The following is an 18209-nucleotide window of genomic DNA, read 5'->3' on the forward strand; positions in this document are numbered from 1 at the left end:
GGGGTTTTTATTTTTTTCTAAACAAACTAAAAAAGACCAACATTTTTGAAAAAAAAAAGTTTTTCTTTGTATCGTTTATAAAATTTTGGTTTCTCCTTCACTGATGGGCAATGATGAGTTGGTACTGATAAGGTGGCACTGATAGGCACTGATGAGTTGGCACTGATAAGGTGGCACTGATAGGCACTGATGAGGAGGCACTGATATGTAGAATTGATGGGCACTGATAGGCGGCACTGATATGCAGCACTGATGGGCACTGACAGGCGGCACTGATGGGCACTGACAGGTGGTTGTGATGGGCACTGACAGGCGGCACTGATTGGCACTGATAGGTGAGACTGATTGGCACTGACAGGTGGCACTGGCAGGTGGCACTGATGGACAGCACTGATGATGAGGTGATTAGGTTTTTGACAGGTGTTACTGTAGGGCACAGATTGGCAATGTGATGGGCACTAACTGACACTGTGGAGGGCACTAATTGGCACTGATTGGCACTTTATTGGGCACTGATGGGCGATCCTGAGTGGGCACTGTCTGGGTCCCATTTTGGCACATCTGATGGGGCTGTGCTGATAATCAACTAATCAACATAATGATTATTAGCACAGACCCCCCCTGACAGGGAGAGCCACCGATCGGCTCTCCCTGTCAATGCGAACCGAGGAATGACATTTACCGGCACTTCCTGGTTCACGTGATAATCAGATGTGATTGGTCACAGCTGATCACGTGGTAAGAAGCCTCAGAGGCTTCTTATCACGATGGGAGATGCGGGGTGTCAGACTGACACGCCGCACTGGCGATCGCCGTGCTGCTCGCACTCGCCAGCATGTTATCCTGCTGGACGTCATATGATGCCCAGTCAGGATAACAGAACCACTTCCCGGGCGGCCATCTGCTATTGACCGGGTGGGAAGTGGCTAAGTGGCTTCTGCTGACAGCTTGGTGCCAGATACCACAGCATACCTTCAGAGGTCTAGTGGTATCAATGCTACAATGAGTCAGGGCTGTTTTGGCGTCAAAATGGGACCTACTCAATATTAGGTGGGTGACCATAAAGTTAAGGCTGATCGGTGTATATTAGGACATTTTGATAAGCATTAACATGTTTTGTGTGTTTGTTTTTAATTTACCAAATATTCTTCATTTGTGCTTGAGAGTCCTGAAGTTTCCAACACCGTTTTCAAAGCATATTTTTGAAGACAAGGTAGAACTCATTTGATATATCAACGTATAACTGAATGCAAAACATTTTTTTTAGTTTTGAATAGAGTGGAGAGGATTAGAACCCCTGTCAGTTTTTATTGCGGTCTGTGCCCCCATTAGGGAGATTCACCCTCTCTATTTGTCCTGTTTACCATTACCATTACAATTGAAATAAAAGAAAATCACACATTTTGGGTTGTCCCCTGAACAGTAACAGAGGGGAAATCTTCCAATAGGGACACTAGTTCTGGTAAACTGGGGGGGGCCCAAGGGATTCCTTTTTATATGCAGTGATTTCCTCTCACTTCCTGTTTTTGCTATGGGACAGGAAGTGAAGATAAATCTCCCCAATGGGACACAGATGGCAAAAAAAAAAAAAAACTGACTGGTGATTATATCCCTCCCTAGCTGTAGCGAACTAAAAAAAAAATCTCTCTCTATTTTTATAGCTTTTTATTTCATGTTTCCTGTTGCAGATTTACTTCTTGCCTGGCAAAAGTTGTCCACAGTACAGGAAATGAGGGGTAATCTCGCTAGGGGAGCCCCCAGTGCTAAACCTGACAGGGTTTAAAAAAAAAAAAAAAAGAAATAATAATAAATATTGGACTCCACCACATTGAGTGGCCACAGACACATGGTGGCACCGTATCTCTCCTCTCTACCTGTTCCTACATGAAGACAACTGTCAAGGGGAGTTAGTAATTTCCATCATACAATCACATCGGACACACAGAAAGACTACGCCTTATGTTGCACAAGCAGTTTTATTTTTATTTTTTACATTTTACACCTAAATTATTTTCATTGGCAAAGCAAGAAAGAGAAATGACGATCCTTCAAAGAATCTTCATGTATGTCCACATGTGATACAAGTACATGTGTCTGGTGTTCAGATACATTGATAGCTTCAGATTCAATGGAGACTTTTCATTATAAAAATTTCATTTCATGATACAAAATCCTAGTTTTACAAACAAACATGTAATACACAGAGCACTAAACAGAGAGCACAGTAGCTGTTTACCTTCAGACTATCTCTACCTCTCCCTGCCCTGCTCCAATATATCTACGGTGGGCGGTCTGCAAGTGGTTAATGTCCATAGCCTGGCCACAGTTCTACTTCAACTGCTCTGATTTATTTGCTTTGTGTGTATAAATGTTAGCTTGAGCTACTGAGCTCGGTAAAATACTGTTTTTTTTAGCAAAGCAGATAAGGATAAACAAGTCAACATATGAAAGTGAAACTAAAGTTCCACCTGCAAAATATTCATATCTAATGTTTTATTAATAGCTGGCTAAATAATGAAAAAAGAGAGACCAAAATAAATGTATATACCAAACAACTCTCTATTGCTTTAAAGCAAAACTCCAGGCAGGTACTGTATAAGAGACACAAAGGCAATTAATGGATCAATAAATGTATTTTAATAAATGCAGCAAGTGTATTTAAATTACTACTTGGTATCTTCTTCCTTCCATCCCCTGCACAGCATCACATGAAAGAATAGCAAAGGGAGGAGCAGGACTGGGAGCCAATCAGATTGCTGCGTGCAAATGCGCTGTCAATGAACTTACTGATAGGAGAGAGCAGAATGAGTGGAGTGATGACCCCTTATGTCTGTTGCTTTTCTTTTTTTTATCCAGTTTGCAGGTTGGAGGGAGATAGAGGATATTTATGTTAACTGTAATGCCGCGTACACACGGTCGGAATTTCCGACAACAAATGTTCGAAGGGAGCTTGTTGTCGGAAATTCTGACCGTGTGTATCCTCCATTGGACATTTCCGTCAAACAAAATTTGAGAACTGGATCTCAAATTTTCCGACAACAAAATACGTTGTCGGAAATTTCGATCGTGTGCACATAAGTCCGACGTACAAAAGTCCACGCATGCTCAGAATCAAGCAGAATAGCCGCACTGGCTGTTGAACTTAATTTTTCTCGGCTCATCGTATGTGTTGTACGTCACGGCGTTCTTGACGTTCGGCATTTCCGAAAACATTTGTGTGACCGTGTGTATGCAAGACAAGTTTAAGCCAACATCTGTTGGAAAAAAAACATGGATTTTGTTGTCGGAAAGTGCGATCGTGTGTACGCGGCATAAGTGTTCTCAACTGGTTAACTGTTCTGTGTGACAGAGCTGTGGTAATCTCAGGGTTGGATGGAAAGAAATACAAAAACTTTGGGGGATAAAACATCTACCTTTTTATGTATTTCATCTGTGTATATGGCTGTTTGCCTGGAGTTCAGCTTTAGAAACAAGCAAACTATACAATGGCACAACAAAAATAAAAAGCAAAGCAAAAGCACAAAAACAATCACAAAGCAGATAAAAAGTAAAGCCAATAACATTTAGGGCCCTGCTGTTGGAAAAAAAATACATTTCAGTAAATACTTTAGATGGTCAGTAAATCCTGTTATTGCTGAAATTGATAACTAGCTCCTTCTTATCCCTTTTAATAACTTGCCTACAGGGCCAATTCTGACACTTCTTTTATATACAGTATGTAAAAAATCAGTGTTATTTTGCTAGAAAATTACTTAGAACGCCCAAAACATTTTTTTGGGGGGTTCTAGAGAATAAAATGGCAATCGTTGTAATTTTTTATGTCACACGGTATTTGCGCAGAGGTTTTCCAAATGCAATTCTTTTGGAAAAAATACACTAATGACTAAAAAAAAACAAAAAAAAAAAAAAAAAACACAATATGTAAGCCAACTGCTTTGGAAAATATGAAAGATGATGGTAGGCCAAGTAAATAGATAACCAACATGTCATGCTTTAAAGTGGAATGACGGCAAACCATGGTACTTAAAAATCTCCATAGGCGACACCTTAGAAATTCCTAAAGGTTACCAGTTTAGAGTAACAGAGAAGGTCTACCGCTAGAATTATTGCTCTCACTCGCACTCTCACTGACGTTCGCAGTTGCACCTCACATGTGTGATTTGAACATATGTGGGCATGACCTACGTATGTGTTCAACACTGCGTGCAAGCTGGCGGGACAGGAGCGCTTTAAATTTTTTTTTATTATTTTTTAATTACTTTTTTTTATTTTTTTAATTTTTTTAAACTTTTTTATTAGCTTTTTCAAAGAATTACAGTGGGAACAGTACACACATAATCCACAATAATTTTTGTTTATTTTTACACTGACCTCACTTCTCTCCTCTACAATGTAAAGAGTTTTATCTAAAGAAGAAAAAACAACAAAAAAAAAACATTGTTCTAATGTTTTAAAAAACAAATGGCCTTGTTTACATTGGGCCTCCCTGGTCATCTCTCGCCTCGACTACTGCAACTCCCTGCTCATTGGATTACCTTCACATAGACTACCCCCCCTTCAGTCCATAATGAATGCCGCTGCAAGACTCATCAACAATACCAACCGTTCAGTGTCCTCCACCCCTCTCTGCCAATCCCTCCACTGGCTTCCACTCACCCAACGAATAAAATTCAAAGTACTAACAATAATTTACAAAGCCATCCATAACTGTGCCCCCAGCGACATCACTAACCTAGTCCCAAAATACCAACCAAGCCGCTCTCTTCGGTCCTCCCAAGACCTCCTACTCTCTAGCTCCCTTGTCACCTCCTCCCATGCTCGCCTCCAGGATTTCTCCAGAGCTTCTCCCATCCTTTGGAACTCCCTACCCCAATCTGTCCGACTGTCCCCTAATCTATCCATCTTTAGGCGATCCCTGAAAACCCTTCTCTTCAAAGAAGCCTATCCTGCTTCTAACTAACACTGTCTTACTTCCTCCATCAGCTCAGCCCCCCACAGCTATATCCTTTTGTATCAATTGTCCCTTCCTTTTTAGATTGTAAGCTCTTACGAGCAGGGCCCTCTGATTCCTCTTGTACCAAATTGTAATGTAACTGTAATGTCTGCCCTCATGTTGTAAAGCGCTGCTCAAACTGTTGGCGCTATAGAAAAACCTGTATAATAATAATAATAATAATTTGGCCAAAACTGGAAGTGAGGTCATGATGTCGCTCCGGTCCTCTTAGGCTGTAGAGATGAGCAGAGGCCACCTTTCTTTTGCTCATCTCTGTTACCAGCTGCCACAACCACTGGATCAGTTCTCGGGGCTACTGATCATCCAGGTAATCCTGAGAACCACCGGGAAGTGGCGGGGGGAGGACCCCTCCCACCATTTCTAAAAGGGATCCAGCAGCGAATCCGCCACTTGGATAACTTTTATTGGTTAGAGAATCGCCGGCTGAAAAAAAACAATACTGGAGTAATCGCATATTGCTGGAACCATAACCCTGGTATTCCACTTCCGACCGAGGACGTCATTTGTCTATAGCCCGGTTAGCAAGTGGTTAAAGGGTCACCTTTACCAATGTATTTTGGGTGTAACTTGTTGGTAATCACCGCCCCCCTCACCCCCAGGACCCCTCCCCCTGTTATAGTGGATGGGGGTTCTTCTCCCTGCAACTGCTGTCACATTTAAAATTGGTGCGGCTTGGTGGGCCTCCTCCCACACAGTCGTGCCATTCGTTCACAGTGATCTGTGAATGAGTAAACAGCAAGTCCCATCTTCCACTGGATTTGTAGTTCTCAGTGGGTTACGAGCGCACTGATCAGCACCCTCGTAGTCCATTGACACTTCCTTCAGCTCAGTAACTGTCTGTCCATACTCAGGTACAGTACATGCAGAGAGCTGTAGGCAGCATATGCAGGAGCCTGACATTGCAACCACAATACACTGATCATGGGTGCAATGCTTTTCAGGCTTCGGGGGGAAAATAATAAATGCACATTTACCTGCAAAAATAAGTGCATGCAATTTTTTTTCATTCATAGAATTAAAGTTCCCTATGGATGACTGAGAAGTGCGGCTTTAGTTTTGTCCTGGGAGTGAGACAAGAAGTGGATATGGAGTATGGGTGAGGTAAAATAACCTTATTCAGGCACCATCCCTATAAAAATTACAGAAAAGCTAATTGTTCCCTCTCCCACCTCAGGGAGGGAAGAAGATGAAAGGGAATTTTGATGTGCCATATCCAAAACAAAAAAAAAGGAATAAAAAAAAAATTACATGTTTGTTACAAACATCAATAAAAAATACACAAGTGTATCTAAAACCAACATGTGCAGAGCCATATAATAATCATCAAACAACAGATGAGAAAGTATAACAATATACATGATTAGGGATGAGCCCGATGTTCACGTTCGACTCGAACATTGGGTGTTCGCCGAATAGCGAACAATTTCGAAAGTCTATGGGAGATTAACATGAAAAACCAAAAGTGCTAGTTTTAAAGGCTTATATGCAAGTTATTGTCCTAAAAAGTGTTTGGGGACCTGTCGGGGGAGACTTTTATCTGTATTGCCGAGACCCGACAATTCATTATAGCCGCAAGTAGTTTTAAATGATTTTTTTTCCTTTAGAAATGTAATTTTGTGCAGGGACTGTTCTAAACATGAGAAAAATGCGCCACTTTACAGGCATACTATAGACACCCCCCAGGTACGAAATTTAAAGGAATATTTCACTTTATTGTTTAACTTTAAGCATTATTAAAATCACTGCTCCCGAAAAAACGTTAGTTTTTAAAACTTTTTTTTTGCATTGATCCATGTCCCCTGGGGCAGGACCCAGGTCCCCAAACACTTTTTATGACAATAACTTGCATATAAGCCTTTAAAATGAGCACTTTTGATTTTTCATGTTCGTGTCCCATAGACTTTAACGGTGTTTGCGTGTTCTAACTAATTTTTTGCTTGTTCGCAAGTTCTGGTGTGAACCGAACCGGGGGGGGTGTTCGGCTCATCCTTACACATAATTATTGGTTGCTTCTACCCAAACATGATGAATAAGAAGGCATACAGGATCAACATTTTTCGCTAACACTGCTTCATCAGGATCCAACAGGAAGAAGTGTAATGGCTTTAGCCTGAGCTGGGCCCTTCGTCCCTCATGCCCCACCTTGTTCCTCTATGACTTTCCCCAGCTGCAACCCACACCACAATCTATTCTCCCCCGACACTTTTTTTTTCTACTACCTCATGTGCAGTTTTTCTTAGAATAATAATGTTACAAATATTATATATTTGGAATTTTATTGTATTTCAATATATACAGCAATTATACTTCTTCCTGTTGGCTTGGATCCTGATGAAGCAGTGTTAGCGAAACAAGTTAACCCTTTATGCAATCTTATTTATCATGTTTGGATAGAAGCAACCAATACTTATGTATTATTACACTTTCTCATCTGTTGTTCGATGAATAATGTTATATGGATTCACACATGTTGATGTTTGTAATGAAGATGTCATTATTTTTTTTTAAATCCTCCTTTTTTTAGTTTTTTGTTTTTGAATATGGCACATCAAAAGTCCCTTTCATCCTCTTCCCTCCGTGACACAGCACTGTATACTATAGGTAGCAGGGGCTGCCTACAGTTTATACAGTGCTCCCAGCCGCTCACCTGTTAGTGAAGGTAATAGTTCATTTGAACCAGCCTTGTCCAAACGATCACTAAAAGGTGGAGATGAGCTTTAAGCAAGTGGCTGGACTATAGAAGACATGTCTAACTGGCGGAAGAAGCATAGTTTCTACAGAGGGGTCCAGTCAGGTGAAGGAGGCATTGCACACTCACTGTAAAAGTCACACTGCCATATTGAAGGTAACAAACCTCTTCCTTCACTCCACTGTTGACTTGTTTTTCACATTCTCCCAGCAGGTCATCATCATATTTATTATCCTCATCCCAAACCTCCACCTTCAAGCTAAGCCCTAGACTAAGTTCCAAAACTCCGAGGTCATGCCGTGAGTCCCAGATTGGATTATTATTGTTCCATATGGTCTTTGTCCGAGTAGAATTCGGTCCAACACTTATTACTACAAAGGTATCAGCCCTTGAGCTGTAGTCACCCCAAAGGTCAGAGGCACGTTGTACAGTGACCACCACTTTGGCAAGCCCTCTTTTTAAGGGGCAACAGTTTATATTTTTGCCTTGACCACCAGGACAAATGCAGTTGCACTTTCTACCAGGACTCAGCTGTGAACCTGATGGGCAAGAGCAGTTCTTACTCAGTGCCTTCTCCAAGATGTAATCACTGATGGCTTCCTGTAGGCTCTCTCTCTGAGGTCTCTTGGCTTCAACCAGGTTGTGGATGGGCTCCAGAGAGTAGGATACAATATCGGGGTCAGTCTTTAGGCTTTCCGTCCAGGTCTTGAAAGAGGCTGCACCTTCTCCATTCTTTACATCAAAGGAGAGCTGTTCAAATGTGATCTCTCCTCCTCTTACCTAAAATTCATTAAGAAGTATTATTTTGTTTATTGTCAATAAGACATTCTCATGTATAACAAAGGGATCCAGGCTGCTTTTATATTATTGAGTCCCACATTGTTGCTTCATTGGTGGAATATTCTACTATGGACTTACAGTCCCCCACTCAGGCTCTGCATACCTACAAATGAAATGCTAGAAAAATAAGTGGTCATTTGTCCATCTTCTCTGGAGGTTTGTTTTAGGTGTACTGAAGTAGAGTTGGCTCATTGGGGGAGATTTACTGGTGCACACAGGGTCCGGTACAGTTGGGCATAGTAACCAATCAACTTATAACTTCAGCTTGTTCAATTAAGGCTCCATTCATGCTTCTGTGACTTGTCATGCAGCTTTGGACATCAAAGTCACACGACAAGTCGTTCCCCATGTTTTGCAATGATAACCATTCATACTGTATATGTGTGACTTAAAATTGCAGCGACTTCAAAGTAGTTCAGGCACTACTTTGGTCCGACTTTAATGTAACTTGAGGACCATAGACTTCAATGTTAACCCTCAAAAGTTGCATGAAAGCCATAACTGAATGTTTTACAATGTAACAGTTGTCCGTTATCACTGGTCAAAGCCAAAGTTGTATCCAAGTCGCACCCATCCAAACTACCGTCAAAGTTGCATTCCATAATTGGCTACTACGCACAGCTGTACCAGACTCTGTGTGCACCAGTTTTAGTAAATCTCCCCCATTGTCTCCTTTGTTCTTCACAGGCTTGTAGGTCTATGATGTCTCATCCTAGTTAGTGTAATACTAAGCCTAGCCAGTTGGGGAGCAAAGGGATGCCACAAGAAATTGATTTAAATAGATAAAACCCTAATAATATGTATCATAAACATACAAAAAACAATATATAGCGTGTGATATATATATATATATATATATATATATATATATATATATATATATATACAGTATATATACAGTATATGCCAACCAACTTATTCCTGTTGTACAACTCACCTCCCAACTCTTCTCATTGAACGTTTGATGGAAACTCTCTCCCCTGTTGGATTTTTGCTTTAGTTCCTCACAGGCGCGAGCTGTGGCATTTGCTTCACTTTTTCCAGTGACAGAAACCGAGGCCTCAATGTTAAGACAATCCTTCAGCTCCTCCATTGGTATGTCATCTATGGTGACTTGACAGGTCTTGATGGCGTTGACCTCCACCACTTGGCCTCCTACATCTGCTTGGTTGATATAATGAGTGCCGTAGATGCTAATTAGTCGTCTGTATTGAACTTTAGTGGTGGCATCATAAGTCGGTGGCAGAGACTCCAAGGCCTGTTTTAGATCTTTGCTCATCGGTAGAATGAGGTTTGAAAGCCGGAAGCTGGTAAAGGGACACATTTAGAAAGATTTTCAAAAATAAAAACCATGAACTAATTTTTCCTATCATTTTAACAATTATATCAGGAGTATGCTTTTTATGGAGATGGCATTTTGGATTATTCCAAATATCTGTATATATATCTGCTTTAACCACTTCAGCCCCGGAAGGATTTACCCCCTTCCTGACCAGAGCACTTTTTACAATTTGGCACTGCGTCGCTTTAACTGCTAATTGCGCGGTCATGCAATGCTGTACCCAAACGAAATTTGCGTCCTTTTCTTCCCACAAATAGAGCTTTATTTTGATGGTATTTGATCACCTCTGCCGCTTTTATTTTTTGCGCTATAAACGGAAAAAGACCGAAAATTTTGAAAAAAAATGATATTTTCTACTTTTTGTTATAAAAAAAATCCATTAAAATCAATTTTAGTCATACATTTAGGCCAAAATGTATTCGGCCACATGTCTTTGGTAAAAAAAATGTCAATAAGCGTATATTTATTGGTTTGCGCAAAAGTTATAGCGCCTACAAACTAGGGTACATTTTCTGGAATTTACACAGCTTTTAGTTTATGACTGTCTATGTCATTTCATGAGGTGCTAAAATGGCAGGGCAGTACAAAACCCCCCCAAATGACCCCATTTTGGAAAGTAGACACCCCAAGGAAATTGCTGAGAGGCATGTTGAACCCATTGAATATTTTTTTTTTTTGTCCCAAGTGATTGAATAATGACAAAAAAAAAAATTACAAAAAGTTGTCACTAAATGATATATTGCTCACACAGGCCATGGGCATATGTGGAATTGCACCCCAAAATACATTCAGCTGCTTCTCCTGAGTACGGGGATACCAAATGTGTGGGACTTTTCGGGAGCCCAGCCGCGTACGGGGCCCCGAAAACCAAGCACCGCCTTCAGGATTTTAAAGGGCATACATTTTTGATTTTACTCCTCACTACCTATCACAGTTTTGAAGGCCATAAAATGCCAGGATGGCACAAACCCCCCCCAAATGACCCCATTTTGGAAAGTAGACACCCCAAGCTATTTGCTGAGAGGCATGTTGAGTCCATGGAATATTTTATATTTGGACACAAGTTGCAGGAAAGTGACAATTTTTTTTTTTGCACAAAGTTGTCACTAAATGATATACTGCTCAAACATGCCATGGGCATATGTGGAATTACACCCCAAAATACATTCTGCTGCTTCTCCTGAGTACGGGGATACCACATGTGTGGGACTTTTTGGGAGCCTAGCCGCGTACGGGGCCCCAAAAACCAAGCACTGCCTTCAGGATTTCTAAGGGCATAAATTTTTGATTTTACTCCTCACTACCTATCACAGTTTTGAAGGCCATAAAATGCCAAGATGGCACAAAACCCCCCAAATGACCCCATTTTGGAAAGTAGACACCCCAAGCTATTTGCTGAGAGGCATGTTGAGTCCATGGAATATTTAATTTTTGACACAAGTTGCGGAAAAGTGACAATTTTTTTTTTTTTTTGCACAAAGTTGTCACTAAATGATATATTGCTCACACAGGCTATGGGCTTATGTGGAATTGCACCCCAAAATACATTCTGCTGCTTCTCCTGAGTACGGGGATACCACATGAGTGGCACTTTTTGGGAGCCTAGCTTCATACGGGGCCCCGAAATCCAATCACCGCCTTCAGGATTTCTAAGAGCGTTAATTTTTGATTTCACTCCTTACTACCCATCACAGTTTTGAAGGCCATAAAATGCCAAGATAGCACAAAACCGCCCCAAAATGACCACATTTTGGAAAGTAGACACCCCAAGCTATTTGCTGAGAGGCATGGTGAGTATTTTCCAGCTCTCATTTGTTTTTGAAAATGAAGAAAGACAAGAAAAACGTATTTTTTTTTTTCTTTTTTCAATTTTCAAAAGTTTGTGACAAAAAGTGAGGTCTGCAAAATACTCACTATACCTCTCAGCAAATAGCTTTGGGTGTCTATTTTCCAAAATGGGGTCATTTGGGGGGGGTTTGTGCCATCTGGGCATTACATGGCCTCCGAAACTGTGATAGGCAGTGAAGAGTGAAATCAAAAATTTACGCCCTTAGAAAGCCTGAAGGCGGTGCTTGGTTTTCGGGGTCCCCTATGCGGATAGGCTCCCAAAAAGTCTCACACATGTTGTATCCCCGTACTCAGGAGAGGCAACAGAATGTATTTTGGGGTGTAATTTCACATATTCCCATGGCATGTTTGAGCAATATATCATTTAGTGACAACTTTGTGCAAAAAAAAAAAAAAAAATAATAATTTGTCTTTTTCCCGCAACTTGTGTCACAATATAAAATATTCCATGGACTCGACATGCCTCTCAGCAAATAGCTTGGGGTGTCTACTTTCCAAAATGGGGTCATTTGGGGGGGTTTTGAACTGTCCTGGCATTTTATGCACAACATTTAGAAGCTTATGTCACACATCACCCACTCTTCTAACCACTGGAAGACAAAGCCCTTTCTGACACTTTTTGTTTACATGAAAAAATTATTTTTTTTTGCAAGAAAATTACTTTGAACCCCCAAACATTATATATTTTTTTAAAGCAAATGCCCTACAGATTAAAATGGTGGGTGTTTCATCTTTTTTTTTCACACAGTATTTCCGCAGCGATTTTTCAAACGCATTTTTTGGGGAAAAAACACACTTTTTTAAATTTTAATGCACTAAAACACACTATATTGCCCAAATGTTTGATGAAATAAAAAAGATGATCTTAGGCCGAGTACATGGATACCAAACATGACATGTTTTAAAATTGCGCACAAACGTGCAGTGGCGACAAACTAAATACATTTTTAAAAGCCTTTAAAAGCCTTTACAGGTTACCACTTTAGATTTACAGAGGAGGTCTACTGCTAAAATTACTGCCCTCGATCTGACCTTCGCGGTGATACCTCACATGCATGGTGCAATTGCTGTTTACATTTGATGCCAGACCAACGCTTGCGTTCGCCTTTGCGCGAGAGCAGGGGGGGACAGGGGTGCTTTTTTTTTTTTTTTTTTTTTTAATTAATTTTTTGATTTTTTATCTTATTTTTAAACTGTTCCTTTCATTTTTATTTTTTTTAAATCATTTTTATTGTTATCTCAGGGAATGTAAATATCCCCTATGATAGCAATAGGTAGTGACAGGTACTCTTTTTTGAAAAAATTGGGGTCTATTAGACCCTAGATCTCTCCTCTGCCCTCAAAGCATCTGACCACACCAAGATCGGTGTGATAAAATGCTTTCCCAATTTCCCAATGGCGCTGTTTACATCTGGCGAAATCTAAGTCATGAAATGCTCGTAGCTTCCGGATTCTTAGGCCATAGAGATGTTTGGAGCCATTCTGGTCTCTGATCAGCTCTATGGTCAGCTGGCCGAATCACTGGCTGCATTCTCAGGTTCCCTGTTGGGACAGGAGAGCCAGAGAAAAACATGGAAGACGGTGGGGGGGCATTTCCTCCCACTGCTTGTAAAAGCAGTCTAGAGGCTAATTAGCCGCTAGGATTGCTTTTACATGAAAGCCGACCGCTGGCTGAAAAGAATGATACCAAGATGATACCTAAACCTGCAGGCATCATTCTGGTATAACCACTCAAAGTCCAGCAACATACCAGTACGTTGCTGGTCCTTGTTGGGCATATATTGTAAACTTTTTTTTCATGCAGCCTGTGGGCTGAACGAAAAAAAGATATTGATCGGTGGGTATGCCCACCATTAGAATACCTCCCTTCATCCACCCACTTCTAATGATGGGCATACATGCACCATTTATATATGCCGAAGCATGAGGGCATCCTCCCGCAAAAGGCAGGAGCAAATTGCTCCTCCACCCACTGCCCCCACGCTTCGGCATATATGCTGAAGTATGTAACTGTGGTGGTGAAATCACCTCCGACAGCGCTGGAGTCGCGGCTTTATGTATCGTGGGAGCAAACGCTGTTGCTGTCAAGATAAATAAATCTGCGCTGCAACTGAATGGCGTACCTGCTAAGCAAATGATGGTTAACAAAAAACAAAGTAACATTACAGTATAACAGTAATACTTACCATACCTGCAAAGCAAATACAAAAAAAAAACCATAGTAAAAAATAAAACATTTAACGCAACCTGTGCCTACCTAAAATATATATATGCCGAAGCATGGGGGCATCCTCCCGCAAAAGGCAGGAGCAAATCGCTCCTCCACCCACTTCTGCCCCCACGCTTCGGCATATATGCTGAAGTATGTAACTGTGGTGGTGAAATCACCTCCGACAGCGCTGGAGTCACGGCTTTATGTATCGTGGGAGCAAACGCTGTTGCTGTCAAGATAAATAAATCCGCGCTGCAACTGAATGGCGTACCTGCTAAGCAAATGATGGTTAACAAAAAACAAAGTAACATTAGAGTATAACAGTAATACTTACCATACCTGCAAAGCAAATACAAAAAAAAACCATAGTAAAAAATAAAACATTTAACGCAACCTGTGCCTACCTAAAATATATATATATGCCGAAGCATGGGGGCATCCTCCCGCAAAAGGCAGGAGCAAATCGCTCCTCCACCCACTTCTGCCCCCACGCTTCGGCATATATGCTGAAGTATGTAACTGTGGTGGTGAAATCACCTCCGACAGCGCTGGAGTCACGGCTTTATGTATCGTGGGAGCAAACGCTGTTGCTGTCAAGATAAATAAATCCGCGCTGCAGCTGAATGGCGTACCTGAAAACACAAAGGTGGTTAACAATAAAAAAAACAAAGTATAAAAAAATTACATACCTGAAAAGCAAACATGATAAAACATAACAATAAAACAATGCAGAATAGAATACAGTAAAAAAGAGCAGAACAATAGAGAGAAAATAGAGAGAGAGAGAACAATAAAACGACAACTATTTTTGTTTTTTTTATTTTATATTTTTTTTGTGTATTTTTTTTTTTTTTTACTTTTTTTTTTTTTATAACTGTAACTTTTAAAACTGTAACGGTTCCAGGTTTGGGTCTCTCAAAATGCGATGGCATCTTGGGAGACCCTGTGGAAGTGTGTCCTAGTCTGTGCAGTGCTGTACCCTACGCTAATACTCAACTAGTGTATGGTAGCGTTCAAAACATTCACCAATGCAAAGACCAGGATTGCCAGGACAGGAGGGACAATAATACCGGGTGTCACGCCTAAATCCGCGCTTTCTGCAGACACGACATTTTCTTTGGGGGGCTCGTTGGGTAGGGGTACTCTCGAGGACATAAGGAAAATGCCTCTCATGCAGCCGGCCTACTGCATTTGGATTGGGAAGGTGAGGTGGAGCACCGTCTGGAAACAGAAGGGCTCTGACGATCTCTTCCTGGAATTTAAGGAAGGATCCAGTCTGTCCTGAAGCTCTGTATAGCACATGAGCGTTCAGCAAAGCCAATTGAAATAAATAAACAGACACTTTTTTGTACCAGCGTCTGGCCTTACGGGCAATTAGGTACGGCACCAACAACTGGTCGTTGAGGTCCACCCCTCCCATATTAAGGTTGTATTCGTGGACACAGAGGGGTTTCTCCACAACACCAGTCGCCGTAGTAATTTGGGTCGTCGTGTCTGCATGAAGGGAGGTGAGAACGAAAACATTCTTCTTATCCCTCCACTTCATAGCGAGCAAATTATTATACTTCAAGCAGGCTCTCTCCCCCAGCCTAAGACGGGACTCTACAAGCCCCGGCGATTAGGTCGCACGGTGCCACATGCTCCAATCTGCTGATCAAACAAGTGACTAAAAAGTGGCACGCTCGTATAATAATTGTCCACGTACAAGTGGTACCCCTTTCCGAATAAGGGTGACACCAAGTCCCACACTATCTTGCCAGCGCTTCCTATGTAGTCAGGGCAGTTGATCGGCTCTACGTGACTATCTTTGCCCTCGTAAACCATAAATCTACATGTATAGCCTGTGGCCCTGTCACAGAGCTTATACATCTTGACCCCGTATCTGGCATGCTTGCTGGGAAGGTACTGTTTGAAGGACAAGCGGCCAGAAAACTTAATCAGGGACTCATCAACGCAGACAACTTGATGGGGGGTAAACAAGTCTGCAAAACGTTGGTTGAAGTGGTTTACGAGGGGCCGAATTTTGTAGAGCCGATCGTATGCAGGGTCTCCACGAGGACGACAGAGTTCATTGTCGTTGAAGTGCATGAACCGCAAAATCTGCTCGTATCGTGCCCTGGTCATGGAGGCAGAGAACACGGGCATATGGTGAATTGGGTCAGTGGACCAATATGACCGCAACTCACTCTTTTTGGTTATGCCCATGTTGAGGGAAAGGCCCAGAAAGATCTTAAATTCGGAGACCGTAATTGGTCTCCAATCTCTGGCAAGGGAGGACTGGGGATTAGCGGCGATGTGTTGACCAGCGTACAAATTGCTTTGGTCCACAATAGATCTATAGAGATCTTCGGTGAAAAACAGTGAATAAAAATCCAGTGGCATAAAGTCAACTGTTTCCACCTGAATTCCGGGTTGGCCAGTGAAAGGGGGAAGTACGGGTGCTGCAGAAGTGGTGGGTACCCAATTCGGATTGGCGAATGCAGCAGGAAGGGCACTATGGGCACGACGGGCCTGTCTTTGTCTTATTGGTGGCAGCGGGACACTAGTTGTGCTTGCCACCTCGCCAGCTTGAACTGCACTTATGGGACTCGCCACGTCACCACGTGATACTGCAGTGCTGGATGTACGACCAGGGTGTACTAGGCCGCTGGTGCTTGCCAGTTCACCAGAAGGAGTAGCGGCACTAGTACCTCTCTGCTCCCTACGAGAGCCCTGCGGTTCTTGCACTTCAAGGACAGAAGAAGAAGATCGGGGTCTGGTACGCCTGACCCTAGCAGGGACCACAACTCCGTCGTCAGAGCTATCTGTCATGGAGCCGCTGTCCTCTACAGGTTCGTATTCTGAGCCTGAACTTGACAGATGAGTGACTTCCTCTTCACTATCTGTCATACTCAGAAACGTGTAGGCCTCTTCACTAGTGTACCTTCGATTTGCCATTTTGGCCTCTAAATTTAGGGGTACACTAGTGAGACTCACAGGCAAAAAAGCTCCTGACTGTCAGCGACTGATTCAAACCGCTACCAAAAAACTGTTAGCGATCGCAGGGATCAGGCCTGACTCTGCGAACGCTACAGTTATGTGTGCTTAGTGTTTTGTGACAGTTATCGATCGATACTGCACTTGGGTGGGCTGGGCTGGGCTGGGCCGAGGAGCAAAACGCAGGTGCTAGCAGGTATCTGGGCTGATCCCGCTAACACTGCGTTTTTTTGGGGGACCCTAAACTGCTGGGGAGTATAGATCTGATCGGATCAGATATCGATCCGTTCAGATACTATAGCACTAAGGGAGGTGTATGCTGCGTGCGTGGGTTTTAGCGGTACTGGCGCTAACCTAACGCTGCCTGGGGCGACGCAGACCTTATCTGACCCTAAAAACTTAACTTCTATCACCGCCGGGCAATTAGGGGGTTAAACCTTTATAGGGTAATAAACGGCGGGTGCCCTAAAACTGTAATAAACTACAATAAACTACAAAAAACAAACCAACTAACCAGCGTCACCTGTAACAATTATATGGTGATCGCTGGTGAAAGGGTTAACTAGGGGGCAATCAAGGGGTTAAAACCTTTAGAAGGTAGTATATGGGGATCCCTGTCGCTATAAAACACTGACAGCGAACCTATATACTTACCTCCCTAACTAGCGTCACCTGTGTCACTAATACAGCGATCAGAAAAACGATCGCTTAGTGACACTGGCGACGGGGGGTGATCACGGGGTTAAAACTTTATTAGGGGGGTTAGGGGGGTACCCTGGACCTAAAGGGGGGTACCCTAGACCTAAAGGGGGCTAACCTAACTGCCCTAACACTTGTAACTGACACAAACTGACACCAATGCAATAAATCAGAAAAAAAAAAAACCTGCTATTGGTGTCAGAGTGACAGGGGGTACAGGGGGGTGATCAGGGGGTGATCGGGGGGTGACAGGGGGGTGACAAGTGTGCCTGCGTGTTCTACTGTATGTGTAGTGTTGGTGCACTTACTTGGATGTCTTCTCTCCTCGGCGCCGGACGAAAAGACCGACTCGAGGAGAGATTACATCACTTCCTCTGCTTCTGTTTACATTCACAGAAGCCGAGGAAGCTTGTCATTGGCCAGGAGCGATCGCGAGGGGGGGGCCACGAATGAGTGGCCTCCCCCTCACCTTTGATCGACCCTGACCTCAATCCGACCGCCGCTGGCACCGGGGGGGGGGTCCGATCGGACCCCCACCCGCGGGCAGGCAAGGACGTACCTGTAAGTCCTTTTGCCTGCCCGTGCCGCT

At 42.6% G+C, this 18209-nt stretch overlaps 2 protein-coding genes across 2 annotated transcripts in view; both read right to left on the reverse strand.

Annotated features, from left to right (window-relative positions):
- The window catches only part of LOC141148310 (guanylate-binding protein 1-like), a 1084899-nt gene that overhangs the window by 528415 nt on the left and 538275 nt on the right, over nucleotides 1-18209 (reverse strand). The window lies entirely within an intron of this gene.
- The window catches only part of LOC141148303 (perforin-1-like), a 32942-nt gene continuing 16675 nt past the window's right edge, over nucleotides 1943-18209 (reverse strand). The window contains exons 3-4 of the mRNA XM_073635601.1: nucleotides 9481-9850; nucleotides 1943-8483 (exon numbers count right to left, since the gene is read on the reverse strand). Of these exons, the coding sequence (XP_073491702.1) occupies nucleotides 7764-8483; nucleotides 9481-9850 (1090 nt within the window). The 3' untranslated portion in view covers nucleotides 1943-7763. The remainder of the gene's footprint in view (nucleotides 8484-9480; nucleotides 9851-18209) is intronic.

Source organism: Aquarana catesbeiana, linkage group LG06, assembly GCF_042186555.1.
Source record: "Aquarana catesbeiana isolate 2022-GZ linkage group LG06, ASM4218655v1, whole genome shotgun sequence".
NCBI lineage: Eukaryota > Metazoa > Chordata > Amphibia > Anura > Ranidae > Aquarana > Aquarana catesbeiana.